The sequence below is a fragment of the Xenopus tropicalis genome, chromosome 4 (genome assembly GCF_000004195.4).
Source record: "Xenopus tropicalis strain Nigerian chromosome 4, UCB_Xtro_10.0, whole genome shotgun sequence".
NCBI lineage: Eukaryota > Metazoa > Chordata > Amphibia > Anura > Pipidae > Xenopus > Xenopus tropicalis.
The window spans coordinates 93,293,080-93,312,387 of NC_030680.2; the positions used below are offsets into that span (position 1 = coordinate 93,293,080).

Below are 19,308 nucleotides of genomic sequence, written 5' to 3' on the forward strand. Positions count from 1 at the left end.
TGTTTTAAAACATTATTGCAACCAGTGTCACATATTATTCCACTTTATTTGATCTGATGTTCATGTCGGCCGACTGGCCACAGTTAGATCTGGTAGAAAATTAAGTTAGTCAGAATAGGAAAGTCTTATGATGTTTCTTTCCCTAGAAATGACTAGAGAAAATGCAGTTTGTTTTTTTTCCACTAACTTAAATTTCTACCAATTGTATCAGCTGGAATGAATAGCAGGGGGGTAAAGTTGTTTCAAATCAATTATACTGCCACTGTAAGAAACATAACTGTCTTGAAACTAGAAAAAATATATATATACTGCAAAGAGTTAAAATGTATTCTTGTACAAGCTTTCATATTCTTCCTGCAGCTGTCCAAAGACAGATTGCTGTAGTTTACTGCTCAGGTGCAAATTTCCCCTGTGTTATTAAATGAGCCCACCAGTTTTTTTTAAGTCTAGAGTACTTTTATGGAGCCACTGCAGTCAAGACTCAACTCCCTACCCTTCACAGCTTACTGTTATTACAACTGGAAAATGCTTTCCCTATAACAGATGGTGGCAGTAATGGGTGGAAACCATATAGGATTCAGAAACCAAGTGTTTTAGCGCCTGCCTATCAATGCAAGAATTTCTATTTTTTTATGGGAAATTGTGACAGAAAGGGAGTGTATTTTATTGCTGTGGTGCTCAAACACCACATGTGCCATAGCCCCTAGTTTTGCTTAAGCATTGTCTTACTGGAGGAAGTTCACAACCTCCCACAAGCATCTACTGTGGTTATAATCCCATTACAGGATGTGAGAAGAGGGCATGGCCTAGCATATTAAGGGGGAAATATAAATTGCAAGTCATAAATTAGAGAGCAAAAATCACTGAAATTCTGAAGTTTCAAAGTTTTTGTCAAAATAGCATTGCACTTCAATAAACCATAACTATGTCAAATATGTATTTCTCTCTGTAGTTTCCCAGGTTATCAAAACTTCTGCAGAATATAAAAGGTATCAGGTAAGGAATGCTTGACTATTTATTACAGTTGGTCTGTCAAAGAAACAACATTCATCTTCTCCCAGTAATATTCTTCAGTCATGACTCCATATTTTTCCCTCTTTTGGCTCTGTGGCCAAGGTGGTGTAACTAACTTAAGACATCCATAGGTAGATTATTGTCAATCAAAACATCACATATTGGCCAGCTATATGAATTTTTATGGGGAGTGATAAACACAAATAAGCATACATTTTAAAAATACCATCTTATTTTCATTAAAAAGCTACATTCCCCTGGTTAAATGGGAAGGTCATGTCTGTGAAGTGATGAATCCATGTTCAAATACATTAGCAAGGCTTCCTTTATCTGCATTTTTTAATTTCAGCACTGGGGTTTTAAGCACAGCAAAGTGCCTAAAGCCCCGCCCCATTAATATTTCTTAACGTGCCCCAGTGATTTTTATGCATTTACAGGCAACCATTGTCTGACAAGTTCTAGCTCAACTATGTACCATTTTCCCTACAAGCCAATTGGAGTTGTTTTCAGCTGCTTTCACGTTGCATCATTGTGCTGCCTAAAAATGTAACATTAGATTTTTGCTTTAAATTGTCAGTTTTATTTTGTTTTTTTGTTTGTTTTTTTTTTTTACAAATTCCAGATCTGTTAAAGACCTGTGGAAGCACCACCTGGAAGTGGAGGTATTCTGTCTATATTGAGCATTTCCATAGAATTGCTAGTGCAATATTAATATGTGGCAGTGGTAAATTTGATTTAAATTTTGATTAAGGAGTTATGTTGATTTGGGAGTACTTCTGTTTAAGTTAGGGTCCAACAGAAATGTTATAGGTTTGCTAATACCCCCTCCCCCCTTTTGGCTTTCTGTACCACCCTCCCCTGTTTATTCTGAAAACTGAAAATAAAGAATATATAAGTTGTGGTCCAACAGAGGTCTTGATCCTGTAAGATTACCGTTCCTAAGGTTATGAGTAAGAAAAAGATCTCCATGCATGGGTTGGCCCATATTGAGTATGCTGGCACACAGCTGATAATTACACATTTGACACATTCCAGCTTTTACAACAATGTCACAGTAACTGTAAATGTGTAACATTCCTGGCACTAATTTGTTCTTTTAAACTAAAGCCTTGTCTCCCCCAGCCCCCTCATTTTTTACTGCACCTGTGTTGGACTCCAGGGGCTAGGCTAGAGACTTTTTATATCCCTGAAAAGGTGAAAATTTATAATTTTTAAACAGGGAATAATTGTTATAGAGGCCAGTTGACAAATTTGATTTCCTCATAAAAGATTTTAGCTTCATTAAACTATGTAATTAACAAGTGGCCCAGTAATAGCCCTTACTATTATTTGTGCCATGCCAAGGACAGAACGCAAACAACTTTACAATGCATGATCCAATATTTTGTAATCTTTTTCTTTGGCAGAGATAGAAGAGCCATATTAATACAGAAATAGTTTTACATTTGAATCCATCCATGGCATTAATAGTAATGATCATTGCTAAGATATTTTATAAATGTTCCAAAAAACACAAATTATTACACATAACTAACACAACAAAAAAGTGTAATGATTAGCTCTGTAAATGAGTTGCATGTCATATAACTTCTTTAGGGAACTGTTGGTATCATAAATGTATGTGTGTTTATTAATATGTTGACTTGTTATTTTTTTACCCTAGGCATACCGCCAAGAATTCATATCACAGTGGAAAAAGCTGGAGATAGATGCTGTCTTGTGTCCTATTCTGAGCCCGGCTTTAACTATTGGATATCCTGGAAAACTGTCAAGTATGTGACATTACAGTTCATTACTAAACTGCCTAGGCTCACATATACTCCATTACTTAACTGCTGTTTACAGTTTGTTCCTCATCCAAGTATTCAGCTGTTTTGTACAGTTTGCAAAGTACACTTTCTAAATGCTGTGTGGTCTGTTTCTAAACAATGATTATATTCATTCTAGCTTTTATGCCAACCTGTCAAGATAATAATTCTGCACCAGGAACAGATTATGTTCCAATCTTTATTTAATGGACAGAATTATTATTGCAGACATATAGTATATGCAAAATATGCAAGCAATTAACTATTTTAATTACCCACAGTACAGAGTTATTTTCCAGATTTCCAGTGTTATTGAGGGTGCATGAAAAATTGCATGCGCTACAACTTGCTCATGATTTTCAATGAAGATGCTAATTTTTAATTGCAGTGGTAAATTAAGTGCAAGTTTATGGAAAATGTAATAAAAAGATTTAACACAAAAAAGTGCAGGTTGCTTTCTACAAATTGTGTAATTATCAGTGTAAATATGGCTGCCCTGGAAATGGTGTTAGTGTGTTGGACAAGTCCACCAACATGCCAAATATATATTTTTTAATCAAAATAAGAGTTAAAAAAAAACATATCTAAAAAAAAACATATCTAATATCTAATTTACGGAGCAAGGAAAAATATAAGGTATTTGAAATAAAAAAAAAAGATTGTAGCACTTTAAATATAAATGAGAAGGTAAAGGCTTCCTGAATTATCACTTATTAATTGTCAAGTTTTCCTTTCAGCGGCTGTATCATACACAATTTTGTATAACTTGGTGGACTTTCCTGTGGGGGTGGTGCCTGTTACAACAGTGACCAAAGATGACGAGGAAGGACTAAAAGCCTACAAGGGTCACAAAAAGGATTATTGGGATAAACTGCTAAAGGAGGTGAGCAGTAAATCTGTTCTTACTCAGGGCTGCAATATTTGGTTACTCTTAAAAACACAAAAATAGAAACATCTTACTTCTTTCCCTAGGATTACACAGGACTTTGTTGGAGTGCTATTTGTTAAAACACTTTACATAATATTACAGTGAATACTTCTATAAACCATCATTTTTAGAATGAAGAATCATCTATTAAATGTATAATAAGTGATATTCAGATTGCTACTTTGAAGCGCCTGTATTACTTTCATGCCAGATCATGAAATGCATGTATGTAGAGGACTATATGACTCATTTATAAATTCAAGTGCACAGTTCATCAAAGATGCTTCAACGTATTGATACAAGGAACTATTTTTAATGTGGGCAATATTGTAAACAATAGCACTTTGCACTTGCTTTTATGGGTAATAAAGACATAAAAACTTTTAGAATGGTTTATTAATTTCAATTTTAATGCTTGAGTACTTCTGACATTGTCCTGGTACTATTACTTTCTTCAGGCTTTAACGGACAGTATTGGCCTTCCTGTTTCTGTGCAATGTGTGGCTTTACCATGGCAAGAGGAACAGTGCCTTCGCCTAATGAAGGAAGTGGAAACACTTACACAAGAAAGAAGAACGAGTAACTTCTAAAACATTTCACATTTTTTTGTAAAGGGTAAAATAGACAGGCCAAAGATTCTGTTTGTAAATAGCACATTAGCAAACTGACAATTTTCTAGAACAGGTTTTAAGAGTAATATAAGCAAATACATTTTGTGATGGACTGCAACTAATAAAAATGTTAATTAAGAGTCATACAATTTCTTTCTTTTTACTTGCATGTAGATGGTTAAGAACTGCCTCCTCAAGCAGTATTAAAAATATGCCTTTGCCCACCTAGAAAAATTATGTTGAAATTTGCTTTGTACCATGCTGTATGCTTGTCGTTAATGGGCTGCAAGAAAACCCCACGTCCCGAGCATTCTGGATAACAGGTCCCATACCTGTACTGAAAATTCCAAAGATTTTATAGATAAAGTAATACAAATACATAAATTAGGAGAAGGGTTTAAAACAATATCCAAATGTTTGAATGTCCCAAATGGTACTGTTGGCTTAATTATCAAGAAGTGGGAGCTACATAAAAATACTGTGCCTACTGAAGGTTCTCCCTTGAAAAATTATACTCCTCTTTCCAACACTCTCTATAAGTCTCTAGCTTTTGAATTGGTTTCTGTCATTGTGTCGTGACAGCCAGTCATATTTATAGAATCTACACAGGAAGGCTTAATGTATATAATAATTGGACTATTGACACAGGAGTTGCAGACCAAGCCCATCTGTACTTGTAGGATTCTTAAGATTCATATCCAAGGAATCCATTCCAGATTTTGTGCACCACTTCTGAACGTCTCCAAGCATGGTCAGATCTGTTTGCAGACAACTAGGCAGTTATATGCCATAAGGCACAAGAGACTGTTCTACTACATGGTGCTGCAGAACTTGCATCCATCCCACAATGATATTGAAGATACTCATACATCTGCTGCCTGAATTTTTAGCAGATCTCTTTTTTGTAACCCTCCTTCTTGGCTTAGTTGGTACTGTCTTGGTTGCACTATGGATGGGCGAGAAAAGGACCAAAATGAAAATTGAAAGAGCAGGAACTCTGAAAAACCAAGGTCTTGCTCAGATGGAAAAACTGTGCCTTCGGTATAAAACACAGGTATGGGGGAAGCTACCATAAGTAACTGCTAATTTCCAGTACACTGTACTTCTCAAATATCTTTCTAATTGTTAAATAGCAGGCATATTCAGCTGGTAGCTAACTGGTTGTTACTGAATTAAGCCTCCCAGCATCCTCTGGCAGATATAAGGATTTAACCATTTTAAAGGTAATTGGTTGTTGGCTGCCTGTTACATGACTATACATGCTATAATTGTGGCATAAAATGAAATTTTCAGGAGATACTTTTTATCAGTTGGTTACTCTTTCACATTATGAATGACATAGTGGTCACAGAGTTAGAAAAGGTATCCAAAAGTGTGTACTGGTGATGGTACAGTATGTGTTGTTAAAAACACCAAAAAATACTAACCCTGAAGAGGGTAGTGCACCGTATCCTTGCAAATGCTGCATTCTGCAGGTAATAGCAATAAACATGACTTAATGCATTCGCTATCACCCAAAATGCAGATACAGTTACCCATTACATATACACAGCTAAAATGTTAAATGTTTTATATTTAAAAATGGGAATTTTATATTTTTGACAGAATTGTCACAGTTCTAGGTGTGCAGACAGTGCACGACATGAATATTGGGCTCATGTCAAATGCAGTGCTTGCTCCGCCAGCACAGAAAGCTTTTCAATGCTCATGCTGCCAGCCATTGAAGTGAATGCAGCATTTTGGGTGGAATTTTCCCGTCACCTCCGGTGACAGGAGGTTGACAGGCAGTCTACAGCAGACAGTATGATCAGTGACAGGCAGTTACACCTGTTATGATGTTCCTGCAGGAACCTGCCACTATTTGTTTATTCTGGAGCCATTTCTACACCATTTTTCAGTGCATTGTAATTTATTTTGTTTCATTTGTATGATAACCAGTGGAGCAATGATTTGGCCACAAATGCCAACCATTATCAATCATAAGGGTCTTCAGAACTGTTAGTGCATTGTTCAAATAATTGTTATACATTTCACTGCTACTGTGTGTTAAACTAGATTCCGTTCAGCATCTGTATTTTTCAGGTAGCTATTGGGTTAAAGTTTTATAATCACTCACATCTATTTTTATATTAGGACGATCCTATTTCTGATACTTAGATTAGATCTAGCATACCACTGTCACAGGTCCTCTCAGCTGTCGCAGTGTAGAATCTTTTGGCAGGAGCAATAGTGCAAACAAATTTCCATATACAGTGCAAGATCTATATTTATGATGGAATTGGACCCAAATCTAAATGACTAGATCATAGTCATTCCTCAAACCTTCTGCTCTCCCCCGTAAGTGAGTTTTTCACTTTAAAACTGAGATTTTCTTTACTAAATAGAGAGTTTCACACTATGAAATCATAAATGTTCAATGGAGAGCTGATGTCCAAATCCATTCCTGATTTTGTGCAGTACCCACTGACTACAGTTGCAGAAGTGACAAAGCAACTGTGCCACAGAGAGTGGAGAGCAACTACAGAAAAGCTAAGAGTTTTGAGCTGGGAGACATTTTAAATTATCTAAGAACTTCACAATGATATTTTTCTTGTTTGAATTTGCTGTGAACCACTTTTTCCTCTTCACTCTTTGCTGCCTGGTGGTGTCTACTGTGGTATTAAAATGCATGGACCACATTCGCACCAGTATGAATATAGAGAAAGCACAAAAGCAAAGAGAGGATTCCCTTCATCTCATGGAGAAGGTTATCACAGGCTTTAAGGAACAGGTATGCCACTCTCAGAAGATTTATAATACTGAAATATTATAAAGATGTATCATACTGTAACTTGAGATATTCAGGGTTTTCTTATTCAGTGAATAGTGTCAATTTTATTAAAATTAAAGTATTCATGTTTTATGCTTGCCACCCGTTTCATGTCAGCTTTTAATGGAAATATCTCTTTTGAGTGTTCACTTGTCATTATTTGCATGTAATACAAACTAAACAGAAAAGTTCCTGGTTGACCTTTAATATAATCTTGCTTCTGTTGAAGGGTTTTTCTCTTCTTTTTTTATTGCAGAATGTTGTGCAATGTAAAACCTACTCAGCATAGGATTAATGATGTCTTTTATTTCAGTATTTTATGCAAACTAGCATTTGCTTTACAAAAATGAAGTACTGAAGTATTAAATTCATATTTATGATAAGTTAAGGATTGCAGTCTCAGGAGAAATGAATGTAAATGTACTGGCTTTGGGAGCACCTTTTGATGCTGTTGTAGAAGTAGATTTAGTGCAAATGTCTCACTATTTGCATATTAATTTAATTTATAATCACCAGGTTCACTTAGTACATTAACGTTCTATTTTATTCTGTACAAATTGCAAATTGCAGATAGACCAAAGTTGATTCCTAGGGCAATAATAGTGCTGGTCTATCTGTGACAGCCAACATTTTTTTAAGGGTTATGTCATAAGATAACAAGCCAAAAAGCTACACTCCCATCTGAATAAAGTGAGCATCTGTCACACTGACCCACCCCACCCTGTACCCAGGTATATATCACCCTGTCTTTAAGCTGCTCTTAAAATTTAAAACCTAGCAAAACTGGGGTTATTTACAAGCATGAATGAGGTGTTTAAAGCAAAAAACAAGCAATCCACCATTTTTTGCACTTTGCACATTGATATCCTGCTTTAAAGAGTGACATTCATTATCATACCCCCAGTGTAATTGCATTTCCTGGCTCTGTATAAGGGTAAATCATTATCTGATAACAGGCAATAGGTGTGAATTTGGGTGTGTTAGCTGTCTAGCCAATTGGGCCCTCCTCTCAGAACCATGTGACTCTCTTGAACTATTTCATTGGAATCACTCTGGGAGCAGCTTGGCTGGGGGGTGCAGCTTGGCTTCTTTTGTCGGCTCCACTCACCACTTGCTCTCTAGACCCCATGCCTTCTTCTCTTCTCAAACACTGTGCTTCTGAGCTTACTCCGGCTCTTACTCATATCTTCAACTCTTCTCTGTCTTCTGGAAGTTTCCCCTCTTCTTTCAAACAGGCCTGTGTCAAGCCCATCCATAAAAAGGCCACGCTGGACCCGTCCTGTCTCTCTAACTACCGTCCTGTCTTGCTTTTACCGCTTGCCTCCAAAACCTTAGAGCGCATTGTCTTCTCCCGTATAACTAACTTCCTTAATGCACATAATTTACTGGACCCGCTGCAATCTGGTTTTTGGCCTGCGCACTCTACTGAGACAGCATTGTGCAGAGTTACGAATGATCTTCAGGTTGCCAAAGCCAATGGTCACTTTTCTGTACTAATCCTCCTAGATCTATCGGCTGCGTTTGATACGGTTGACCACTCCCTCCTAATGCAAATTCTGCATTCAATTGGTCTCCGTAGTCAGGCTGCATCCTGGATCTCTTCCTACCTCTCTAACCGTTCATTCACTGTCTCCTATGCTAACAAAATCTCATCTCCAGTTCCACTTAATGTGGGGGTACCCCAAGGCTCTGTACTTGGGCCGTTGTTGTTCTCCCTTTACACACTGTCTTTGGGAGAACTTATCCGTTCATTTGGCTTCAAATACCATCTGTATGCTGATGATACCCAAATTTACTTTTCGACCCCTTCATTAACAGTTGAAACTGAGACTCAAATCTCTAACTGCCTCCTGGCTATCTCCAATTGGATGAACCAACGCCACCTCAAACTGAACCTAACAAAAACTGAACTAATGATCTTTCCGCCTAAGCCTGGTCCTACTCCCCCCTTTCCTATCTCTATTGAAGGCACCCTCATCAACCCTGTCAATTCCATGCGTTGTTTGGGGGTGATCTTTGACTCCAGTCTCTCCTTCTCTGACCATATTAACACCACTGTCAAAACCTGTCACTTTTTCTTACGCAATATTGCCAAAATCCGGCCCTTTCTTTCTACTGTAACAGCTAGGCTGCTCATGCATGCGCTCATCCTATCCCGACTTGACTACTGTAACCTGCTGCTAACCGGCCTCCCTAACTCCCATCTTTCCCCCCTACAGTCTATATTAAACACTGCTGCCAGAATTCTCCTCCTCTCATCCAGGAGAGTTCAGGCCCTTCCCCTGCTAAAGTCCTTATCGTGGCTTCCTGTTAAACAAAGAATAGTTTACAAACTCCTTCTCTTAACCTTCAAAGCCCTCCATTCCTCTGCTCCTCACTACATCTCTTCCCTGGTGTCTCCGTACGTTCCTGGCCGACTCCTTCGTTCCTCGCAGAGCAACCGCTTGGTTGCGCCCCCCACTACTACTGCTGTTTCCCGCCTTAAACCCTTCTGCCTTGCTGCCCCTTACATTTAGAATTTCCTCCCTGATTTCCTCCGGAGAGAATCCTCCCTCAGTCTTTTTAAAACTAAACTTAACTAAACTACCTTTTGGAGCACTCACCCAGCACCTGATCTGGAAACTGGCACTTATACTGTAATGTCACCCACTGTGACCTATAGCACTTACATTTGCCCATTTGTGTCTGTTAGTTACCCTCCCATATAGATTGTAAGCTCTACGGGGCAGGGACCTCCTTCATCTTGTGTTTCTGGCTCTTATTGCAACTGCACCTTGTATTTATTGTATTTATTGTTGTACTTTGTATTTATCCATTATCTTTAACCCCCTGTCTGTATTAATGAATTCTACTGTACAGTGCTGCGTACATAAGTAGCGCTTTATAAATAAAGATATACATACATACATACATACATACAAGTCTCTGCACTCCATTTGGAGTCATCCCAGTGAATGCAAGTCTGTCTGCGCTCAGGAGCACTGTATTCATGAGGGAAGGAAAGGGTTACACATAGGTGTCCTCCTACCTATCCCCTAACTTGCGCATCATCTAGACTGACTGTGCACCTTGCAGTAATTTTGTTTTTAGCTGACCTTTTTGCCAGTTAGTGCTTTTGCACTTCTGCTCCTACTCTTTGTCAATAACCCCTATTCATTCATAAACAGTTTATTTGTTTTTTATTTTTACAAAACAGAAAAGTTTAAATTGTTAATAGTTGAATAGTGCCTTAAAAATGTATATAGATTTGTAACTAGTTTATGTATGTTATAGAGAAGCTACATAGAGTAGCAATTTTATCATTGTTCAATGCTTTAAAAAGAAGAAAACCCCAATTAAAATGTATCTCAAAATATGAATGCATTACATAGCAATGTGATGGAGACATATAAATAGGCTCAGGTTCAGGTGTGTCATGCATCATCTATATATTCTGAGGTAGCTCTGGGAATTATGGATGCACTGTATCTGAACCCTAAATTGCACTTTCAAAAAGTCTGAAAAATGTGTTGCCTTCTGATTTGTTTTACGCTAAGGCCAATACAGCCAAAACTGAATCATAGAAAAGTGGTTGGATTTAGCCAATTCCTGGAGCTAAAACAGACCGCTATGGCTTCTGGTCTAATCCCTTACTCACCACAGTGAAGTTCTATAAGAGGTTGTTCATTAAAACTTTCCAGACAATCAGACACATTTATTAAATCTAAGAAAATTGTCAGTCCATTAAAATGCATTGGACAACTTTGAGATGTTGAATGAATTTATTTTCTGTGAAGCATAGAGAAATAATTCCTATTCAAATTGTTTGTACCCAATGCAAATCACATGAGGAGACAAAAGATTTGGAGAAATATTTTACCCTCAGTAACACTTACCAACACTTGATTCATGGCCCCTCTCCCAGTCAATATTAACAGCATTCCCAGAAAGACAAGAAATGTCCAGCATACAGTTATGATGAAAAGAAGAGGCTAGCAGTAGAGTCATCAGGCAAAGTCACAGTGAAACTGGAATCAGGTTGCAGGATATGGTCAAGACTTTACCCATCAAAGTTAACATACAGACATAAGGTCAACTGGAGGATCTGACATGAAAAAGCATGCCAAGATTCTCTGACTAGAAGGACCAGTGAGACACTACCATGACAATGTCATAATGGTTCCTAAGCAACAAACTAAACTACACACAAGCTTAATGCTAACAACTGTTACAGAACCAGACTGAGTAAGGGGGAGATTTACTAATCCACGAATGGTCCGAAGGCGTCCGAATGCATTTTTTCGTAAGGATCGGTATTTTTGCGACTTTTTCGTATGTCCCGCGATTTTTTCGTCACCGTTGCGACTTTTTCGTATATTTTACGCGACTTTTTCATCGCTATCGCGAAAAAATCGGATTGGTTTTTCCGCCATTTACTATAGCTCAATACGAAAAAATCGCGACGACGATGAAAAAGTTGCACAAAATACGATAAAGTCGTGACGGTGGCGAAAAAGTTGTGACAAATACGAAAAATCGCTACGGCGGCGAAAAAGTCGCAACATTTTCGTTTCCAATACGATTTTTTCCCTTTCGGGATTCGGATTCGTGGATTAGTAAATCTGCCCCTAAGATTATTGTACAAGATAACTTTACTATAAAAAACTGCAGCTTCCAGAGTGGTAGCTTGAAAGATAGCAGGAAAGTAGCAAGTCTCAAGCTTAAATGCTGCTCAGCATTGGTAGCGATGGTAGAAATCTGCAGAACTACATGTTTGCACTTCAGAAAACCACTAAAGTTAAATATGCAGCAAAACTAAAACCATCTGCCTTCCCCACAATCTTCAGTGAAAATAAGATTTGTTCAGTGTGATTAATTATGTGCAAAATCTTTATTTTGATTACATTACTATCCTTTAATAAAATAACACTGACAGTGTATGCAGCACATTCCTCATCCCATCATCAGTGGAGCATATATTTAAACTACCACCACTACTACTACATTCACACCCTAGGGCCAATTTCATCAGGAAATAATAATCTACCTTGATGTTTAGGGGTATGTTAGTCTCCTCCAGGTACTGGATTCTTCCCAAAGACAAAGTGAGAACATACAAATTCCTTTCCTGGAAATGAACCTCAGTATCTTCCAGATCCATTGTTGACCCTTATGCATAAAAAGTGCCCCTGCTACTTCTACCCCTTGACTTACTTTACCTAGAAATGCAGTGGCAGGAAAGAGCCTCTTTCAGTTCAGAAACTGTACTCTGACTCTTTGATTCAATATTTCTGAAGTATTCTGAGGTTTGCAGATACATAAAAGTATAAATATATCATTTATCCCACAACTTGCATCTAAGGTGGGTGGAACAGTTTATAATGTACTTGAATCAGGCACTTTTTTATGGCATATGTTGCATTTATATTTATGTTGGATAGTGTATAATATATAAAGTGTTCCAATTACAATTTGTTTTCTGTTTTCTCTTGCAATTACCTGTGAATTTAACAAACAAACAAACAAGTTGAATTCCCTTCAGCAAACATTACTGGGCATCTGACTGGAAACACCTTCTATATTTATTATAATGTCAAGGGACAATCTATTCATAGTCAACATAATCCCAGCACAAATGCTGATATTAAACATGAAAAAGTGTATCTTATGAAGACCTCTGGAAACTGTCCAGGGTGGGGATTATAAAACAAATCTTTTGTCTCTGATTTAGAAACTTTCCTGTTGGTGGTAGCGTTGCTTCCATAGAACATTTGTTGTTTTCAACAGCTAATGGCTGCCTTAAATAACATGTGACGAGAACACATTTTATTACAGCCTCTTGTATTGGTCACTTAGACAGACTGATTGGAACAAAGAATTGGATGGCAAATGTGTTCTACCCTTAAGATCAACTGTTACTGGTGATGATTATTTAATATTGGGTTGGCTGGCCAGGGAGGGCTGCACCAAAGCCATTAAATTGCACAGATCATAGAAGCAAACCTTTTACAGCAGGACAAGCATAAAGTGTCAGGATGATTTTTAGAGCACTGAGTCTGCTTTTGCCTGAAGTGGTGTCGAATCACCTTCTAATATCTGCATTTTGCTGCCTGGTGGGAACTTTCCTGGTGCTAGGGTTGCTAAATCGGAGAGGTGTGAGACAGAAGCTAAGATGCAGGAGATTACAGAGACTCCATGCCTTGGACCTTATGCAGAAGACCATCTCACAGTTCAAGAAGCAAGTAAGGGATCTTGAAATATATTTGGTGATTTCTAAGACCCATCACAACATGGATTAAATAATGAGACCAGTTTCATGTGATCTGTGATGAAATGCTAATTGCAATTCTGTGTCCTAGTCAAACATGAAGCAAAGCTTCCAGCAAACCTTTCAGAATGATAGGATTTGTGTATTAGGTTAAAAGAGTGAAAAGACTCTATAATATTCTGTTAAACATGCTTTAAAACGTTATTTAAATAATATAAGTGTAGGAAATTACCTGACTGGTTGCCATTTGTACATGTGCAACTTAGCATCTTAGTTGCTACATAGGTTGCTCCTGCATTAAGGGTTTAATTCACATGTTTTTACAGTAATTACAAAAAAAAAACAGATTCTTTAAATTTCTAAACAATATATGTTAAACTATAAGGGGCTTTTAGTAACATTTGTATTTTATTTTTTTCAGATTTGTTCTTTTTATGTGCAAAAATATGTTTTTTTTCGCAGAAAATGTTAAAAAATTTAAAAGGCTGTTTTAATAAATAACTTGGCATTTGTGGTTTCAGAGAAAATTACTTTTTTTGGTGGTTTTAAAAACCTTTGAAAACCACAAAAATGAGACTGTTGATAAACGGGCCTTAAAATAGTGACAGCATATATGCCCCATGTGTGACTATACAGTATAGTATGCATCTGCATTTATGCCGATATGTACAAATTGTAAGCAATTTTGTTATTTAATGTCTAGTTTGCATGCACCTTTATATGAAGTGTATTTTTTAAATTTTATCATCATTTACAGTTTTCAGTATACCTCTGTACAATCCTGTAAAGTATAATAAAGTCCTGACTCTCCATCTGGTACTGAAAGCCAATAGCAGAATCATGACAAGGGATTCTGATAGTTGTTTTGAAGGGAAAGTAATTATCCAGAATACATTATGATTTCATGTACAGGTATGGGACCTGATATCCAGAATGCTTGGGACCTGAGGTTTTCTGGATAAGAGGTCTTTCTGCAATCTAGATCCACATACATTATCGGCTAAAAAATCATTTAAACATTAAATAAACCCATTAGGAATGTCTTGCCTCAAATAAGGATTATTTAAATCTTAGCTGAGAAAATTAAGTCAATGGGAAATGGATGGCCTTCCCGTAATTTTGAGCTTTCTGTATAATGGGTTTACCAATAACAGATCACAATACATTTAGTAGGCGTTTACTCTATTTAGACTGGGTTTCTTCTGCTTTTCAAAATATATTTATTGTATCTGTCTGCCTGTTGGATTAATAACTTTGGCAACTGCAATAATTTAGGTTCAGTGGGTCCCATTGTCTGCTCTTTATAAGAGCAGACATACCAGAAGGATGAGCATAATTTTTCCTACACCGTTTTGCTACAAATATTGCACTTTAATACCTGCAGCATTAGAAGGATCTAGCAGCTGTCTCAACAGGGACCCAACGTGCTTTGGCTAGAGATCAGTGTTTTTACTGGTTTCAACATACTTTATTATCCCTCCAAGGGCTGTATTGCAAATATTAAGAAATGTGTTTAATACATAGATGGGTTTTATATATGTATTGCTACACAGCACACCTATGTATTTAATTATACACAAATTTTATTGGTTTTAAACTCCTTGTGTCCTACTCAAACAAACTCACAGAAACAAAATATTTGCAGGGAGCAGTTCATTTGTATAAGAAAAACATGAATCTGTGTACACATAAGGGTTGATTCGCTAAAGTGCGATAACGCATATCGCATGTTTTTTTGCGTTAAAATTGACGCGTGCGTTAATTTACGCGCAACCACATACGTTAATTTTACCGCATTGCGTTAATTAGCGTGCAGAAATAATACTAACGCATGATTCACAAACACTTAGGGGCCCATTTACTTACTCACGAACGGGCCGAATGCGTCCGATTGCGTTTTTTTCATAATGATCGGTATTTTGCAATTTTTTTGGAAAATTATCGCGACTTTTTCGTTACCAATACGATTTTTGCGGAAAAACGCGAGTTTTTCGTAGCCATTCCGAAAGTTGCGATTTTTTCGTAGCGTTAAAACTTGCGCAAAAAGTTGCGATTTTCTCGTAGTGTTAAAACTTGGGCAAAACATCGCGCCTTTTAAGTTTTAACGCTACGAAAAAAGCGCAACTTTTCGCGCAAGTTTTAACGCTACGAAAAAATCGCAACTTTCGGAATGGCTACGAAAAACTCGCGTTTTTTCGCGCAAATCGTATTGGTAACGAAAAAGTCGCGATAATTTCCGAAAAGTCGCAAAGGCGCCGAAAAAAATCGCAAAAAATGCGAAAAAGTCGCAAAATGTTCGTTTTCCAATCGGAATTTTTCCAATTCGGTCGGAATTCGTGTCTTAGTAAATCAGCCCCTTAGACACGCTAAATATCGCATTAGTCTGTGCGAAAATTAACAACTACTTGAAGCAGGCAGTAATTATAGAAAAGTACAGTTAATGAGCTTTTGGCAATAACATATGGACTTTGCAGTGTGATTTATTCAATTCTGTGTTGGCCCTAGAGTGATGTAGCCTCCTGTTTGCAGGGTCATTTTCATAAAAGTAGTTTTACAAAAGTAATGCCGTGTATGGCTAACATGGCGTGCGACTATTTGTGCGTGATGCGTTGATTAGTGCGCGTTCCGTCAAATACCACACGAAAATAGTCTTCGCGACTTAAATAATGCAAGCAGCATCATGTCTAAATGAACGCAAGTATGCTGTTAGTGAATCGTGCGCTAAAACGTGAAAAATTAGACGCGGTAACATTTTTAACGCATGCTATAAATAACGCACGTTTTAATGCACTTTAGTGAATCAACCCTATAGTTTCTAATATTTCATATTTAATGAACCTGTTACATTTTAACAATGGCCATACATGCTCAGTTTGTGGGTCCAGCAGTTGTCCTAATTTGAATGATATTATCCTATTATGTAGCATTTACAGTCAGGGGATAGTTTTAACAGGCCATCCCAAAATCCACATCTGTTAAGGTGGCCATACACGAGGCGATTTCGCTCGTTGTGGGATGAACGATTATATCGACAAACGATCGTATGGCGATCGAGTTCCCATACGATATGCCATCCACGGGCAACGATAATTCGGGAAAGATTTCGTCGCATCATTATCGTAAAATACGTACGATCGTACATCTACGTACGATCGAATGTCGTTGACTTCCGCTGCTGGCAATCGTGACATGCGCAGAGAACAATCGTTGAAAGACAAATGTCTGACACTCACACCAACTGGCAGATTTTATCGTTAAACGACCAAAATTTTTAAACCTGGCCGATCGATTTTGGGGACGATAATGTCGGCTCGTTTAGTGGGCCGACGATCGTTCGTACACCACCAACTATACGATAACTTAACGATAGCATCGGATCGTTCGGGAATCGGTCGTTTGTAAGTAAAAAATCGGTCCGTGTATGGCCACCTTTAGACTAAAAACTTCATCTACCAACAGCCCTTTTTAGTAGCTGGATAGGGAACTGACTCATACAGTACAGTTTGGGACATATTTATCTTGGGTCTGTCAACATCACTGGTAATGTTGCCCATAGCAACCAATAAAATAGATCTTTGCTTTTGTTTTCTTGTTTTAACTTAAAGGTGACTGTTAATTTTAATTGCTGATTGGTTGCTATGGGCAACATCACCGGTAATGTTGGCTTACACAATATTACAAATATACCTCATTGTACGGAAATGGGCTGCATTTGCTTCTAAATTTCTCTTGAATTTGAATAGGACAATGCATGGATAGACAGTTGCACTATACCTGAAATTTTGGTGTGCGGATGAATTGACTGGAAAAATGCCATTTTGGCCAGTGTATGGCCACATATAGCTTATTTGATAGCCGCTGTATAAAATAGGCCTTACTGTGCCTGCCTTATCTGCAAAATCGTTAGATTTTCTGAAATAAGCAAAGATTTTTAAGAAGTGCTGAAGTGTAGTATATTTAAAACATTTCTTTATATAGTTTTAATATATAAATATATTTAAAATCACTTTCATGGTTTAATGTATTTGGCCCTGCATTGTTACAAGTCCTTACTGAGAGTATGCCTTATCTAGTATAAATAAGGAATCTAACTGTGCACAAACAACACTGAGGGGCTGAAAATTTGAGTTAGAGCTCCATACATAAAGACTCACCTACATTCTATTTATTCCTATGTATTTTTCATTGAGTATTTATCAAAAAGTTCTAGCTTTCACCTATTGAAATTCCATAGGAATTAACGGAATATGGGTGAGTTTCTATGTATTAAGTTCTAAACTCGCATTGTGGTAAAACTTCCCCTAAATATAATTAGTATGATCCCCATACTGGATAAAATGAGAATTTTTGAAAGCTTGCAATTTAAATCTCTTTAATTTTATTGCTCTCTCAGTGGGTAACGGTACAACATTTTACTGGTCCCTGTGTTAATAATAAACCACACTTCCCTAAGAGCTACAATAAACAAGACAATCATACTTGAAACTTTATGCTTCAATCGAACTTTCTAAAAATCTTTCTCATTTGTTACACTTCAGCATCCTGATGTTGATACCGGCCATATAGTTTCTCTGACTCTGTCCCAGTTGGTGGACCAGCTAAAGAAAGGCTCCCTGACTGCCGAAAGTGCTCTCATTGCCTATACAGAGAAGGTAAAATGATTGCAATTGTTGACATTTTTCTTTTTTTTTTTTTTAATCTTTTTTTAAATGTATAGTTTAGATCTTTTCATTTTCATAAAATTTCACATGATCATGAAGTGTTGAACTTGTGTTAGTCTATAATCACCAGTTGAAATGTATTCTTCTATCAGGAGCTTCAATGTGGGTTGGTTCAGAAACAATCTGTAGCCCAACAATGTTCACATCCATTTCCTAAATAAATTAATGCTTTCCTTAGGATGTGGGGACTGGCTGTATTGTAACTGCTCAGTTGAGCCAATGGCATCGTCCTGTGATAATGCAGAAGTGACCCTATTTGCTACAGCAATGTGCCAAAACAGGTTTTAAGGGCTTTAGGGGGACCATAAGATTCTGGTTTTATGTTCTGCTTTCCAACTTTGGCCAGTTTACCAATGTAATTTGCTGGCTACCTTCCACCAAACAACTGCCTGTTTTTCTACTTATGTTTGACCAAATTGTGTTCCAAACATTTGGTTGGTTTCCTAAAATTACTGATTCTTGCTTCCTCTCTGTACTTGGAGACTAGGCAGTGTTTGGCTGCTTCTGGAACAAACATCTGATCATAGGTCCTTTAGTTGCAGGGAATTTAGAGCTCAAACTAAAAGGAAAAAGGTGTGCTGAGCACAAAACCCAAAAGCTCCAGTTTCCTATTAATAAGAGTAGCTGCAAAATGTGAGAATGAATCTATGTATGAAACTAGTGGGTTATCTAAATAAAAAAAAAATGCCCCACTCCATTATCACAAGGTGTCCAGTAAAATAATAGTCTTTACTGGTATTGTTAGTTACTTGACTTGGGCCAATTTCAATTTAATAAATAATCAATTTATATGAAAAGAATAATAATATCTTAGCAATATAGACATTGTACTTTGTTTCAAGGCTTTGGAAGTCAATAAGGAACTAAACTGCCTGACAGACTTTCTGTCCGAGTGTGAGGCCCAACTTCAGGAAGTGAAGAAACAGAAAGAAAAAGGCCTGCTGTATGGAGTGCCCATTACCTTGAAGGACAATGTTGGATATAAGGTATTAATGGGAACTAATACAAATCTCTTGACACAATTCTTGGCAAATCTTGGCACAAAACTTTTGGCAAATATTGCAAAAAAAAAATACACTCCCGCACTCAAACTGTGCTCTGTTTCAACAGGGAACAGGGGCTCTGTATTTAAAATTGTATATTTTCTGTGTAACTTCTATCTAGAGTGTA

At 37.3% G+C, this 19,308-nt stretch overlaps 2 protein-coding genes across 4 annotated transcripts in view; both read left to right on the forward strand.

Moving 5' to 3' along the window:
• The window catches only part of faah.2 (fatty acid amide hydrolase, gene 2), a 29,181-nt gene extending 24,592 nt beyond the window's left edge, over positions 1 to 4,589 (forward strand). The window contains exons 11-15 of the mRNA NM_001011356.1: positions 953 to 996; positions 1,637 to 1,676; positions 2,678 to 2,786; positions 3,560 to 3,705; positions 4,209 to 4,589. Of these exons, the coding sequence (NP_001011356.1) occupies positions 953 to 996; positions 1,637 to 1,676; positions 2,678 to 2,786; positions 3,560 to 3,705; positions 4,209 to 4,340 (471 nt within the window). The 3' untranslated portion in view covers positions 4,341 to 4,589. The remainder of the gene's footprint in view (positions 1 to 952; positions 997 to 1,636; positions 1,677 to 2,677; positions 2,787 to 3,559; positions 3,706 to 4,208) is intronic.
• A 246-nt stretch (positions 4,590 to 4,835) lies between these two features.
• faah.1 (fatty acid amide hydrolase, gene 1) overlaps positions 4,836 to 19,308 on the forward strand; it is a 29,086-nt gene continuing 14,613 nt past the window's right edge. Inside the window, exons 1-3 of one of the 3 annotated variants that reach the window (XM_012961592.2) lie at positions 4,836 to 5,415; positions 17,956 to 18,069; positions 18,981 to 19,124. In XM_012961592.2, coding sequence (XP_012817046.2) covers positions 5,209 to 5,415; positions 17,956 to 18,069; positions 18,981 to 19,124 — 465 coding nt within the window. In that variant the 5' untranslated portion in view covers positions 4,836 to 5,208. Of the gene's footprint in view, positions 5,416 to 6,251; positions 7,132 to 12,903; positions 13,392 to 17,955; positions 18,070 to 18,980; positions 19,125 to 19,308 lie in introns of those variants that run through there. The other 2 variants (XM_018093576.2, XM_012961591.3) reach the window with 2 other exon arrangements.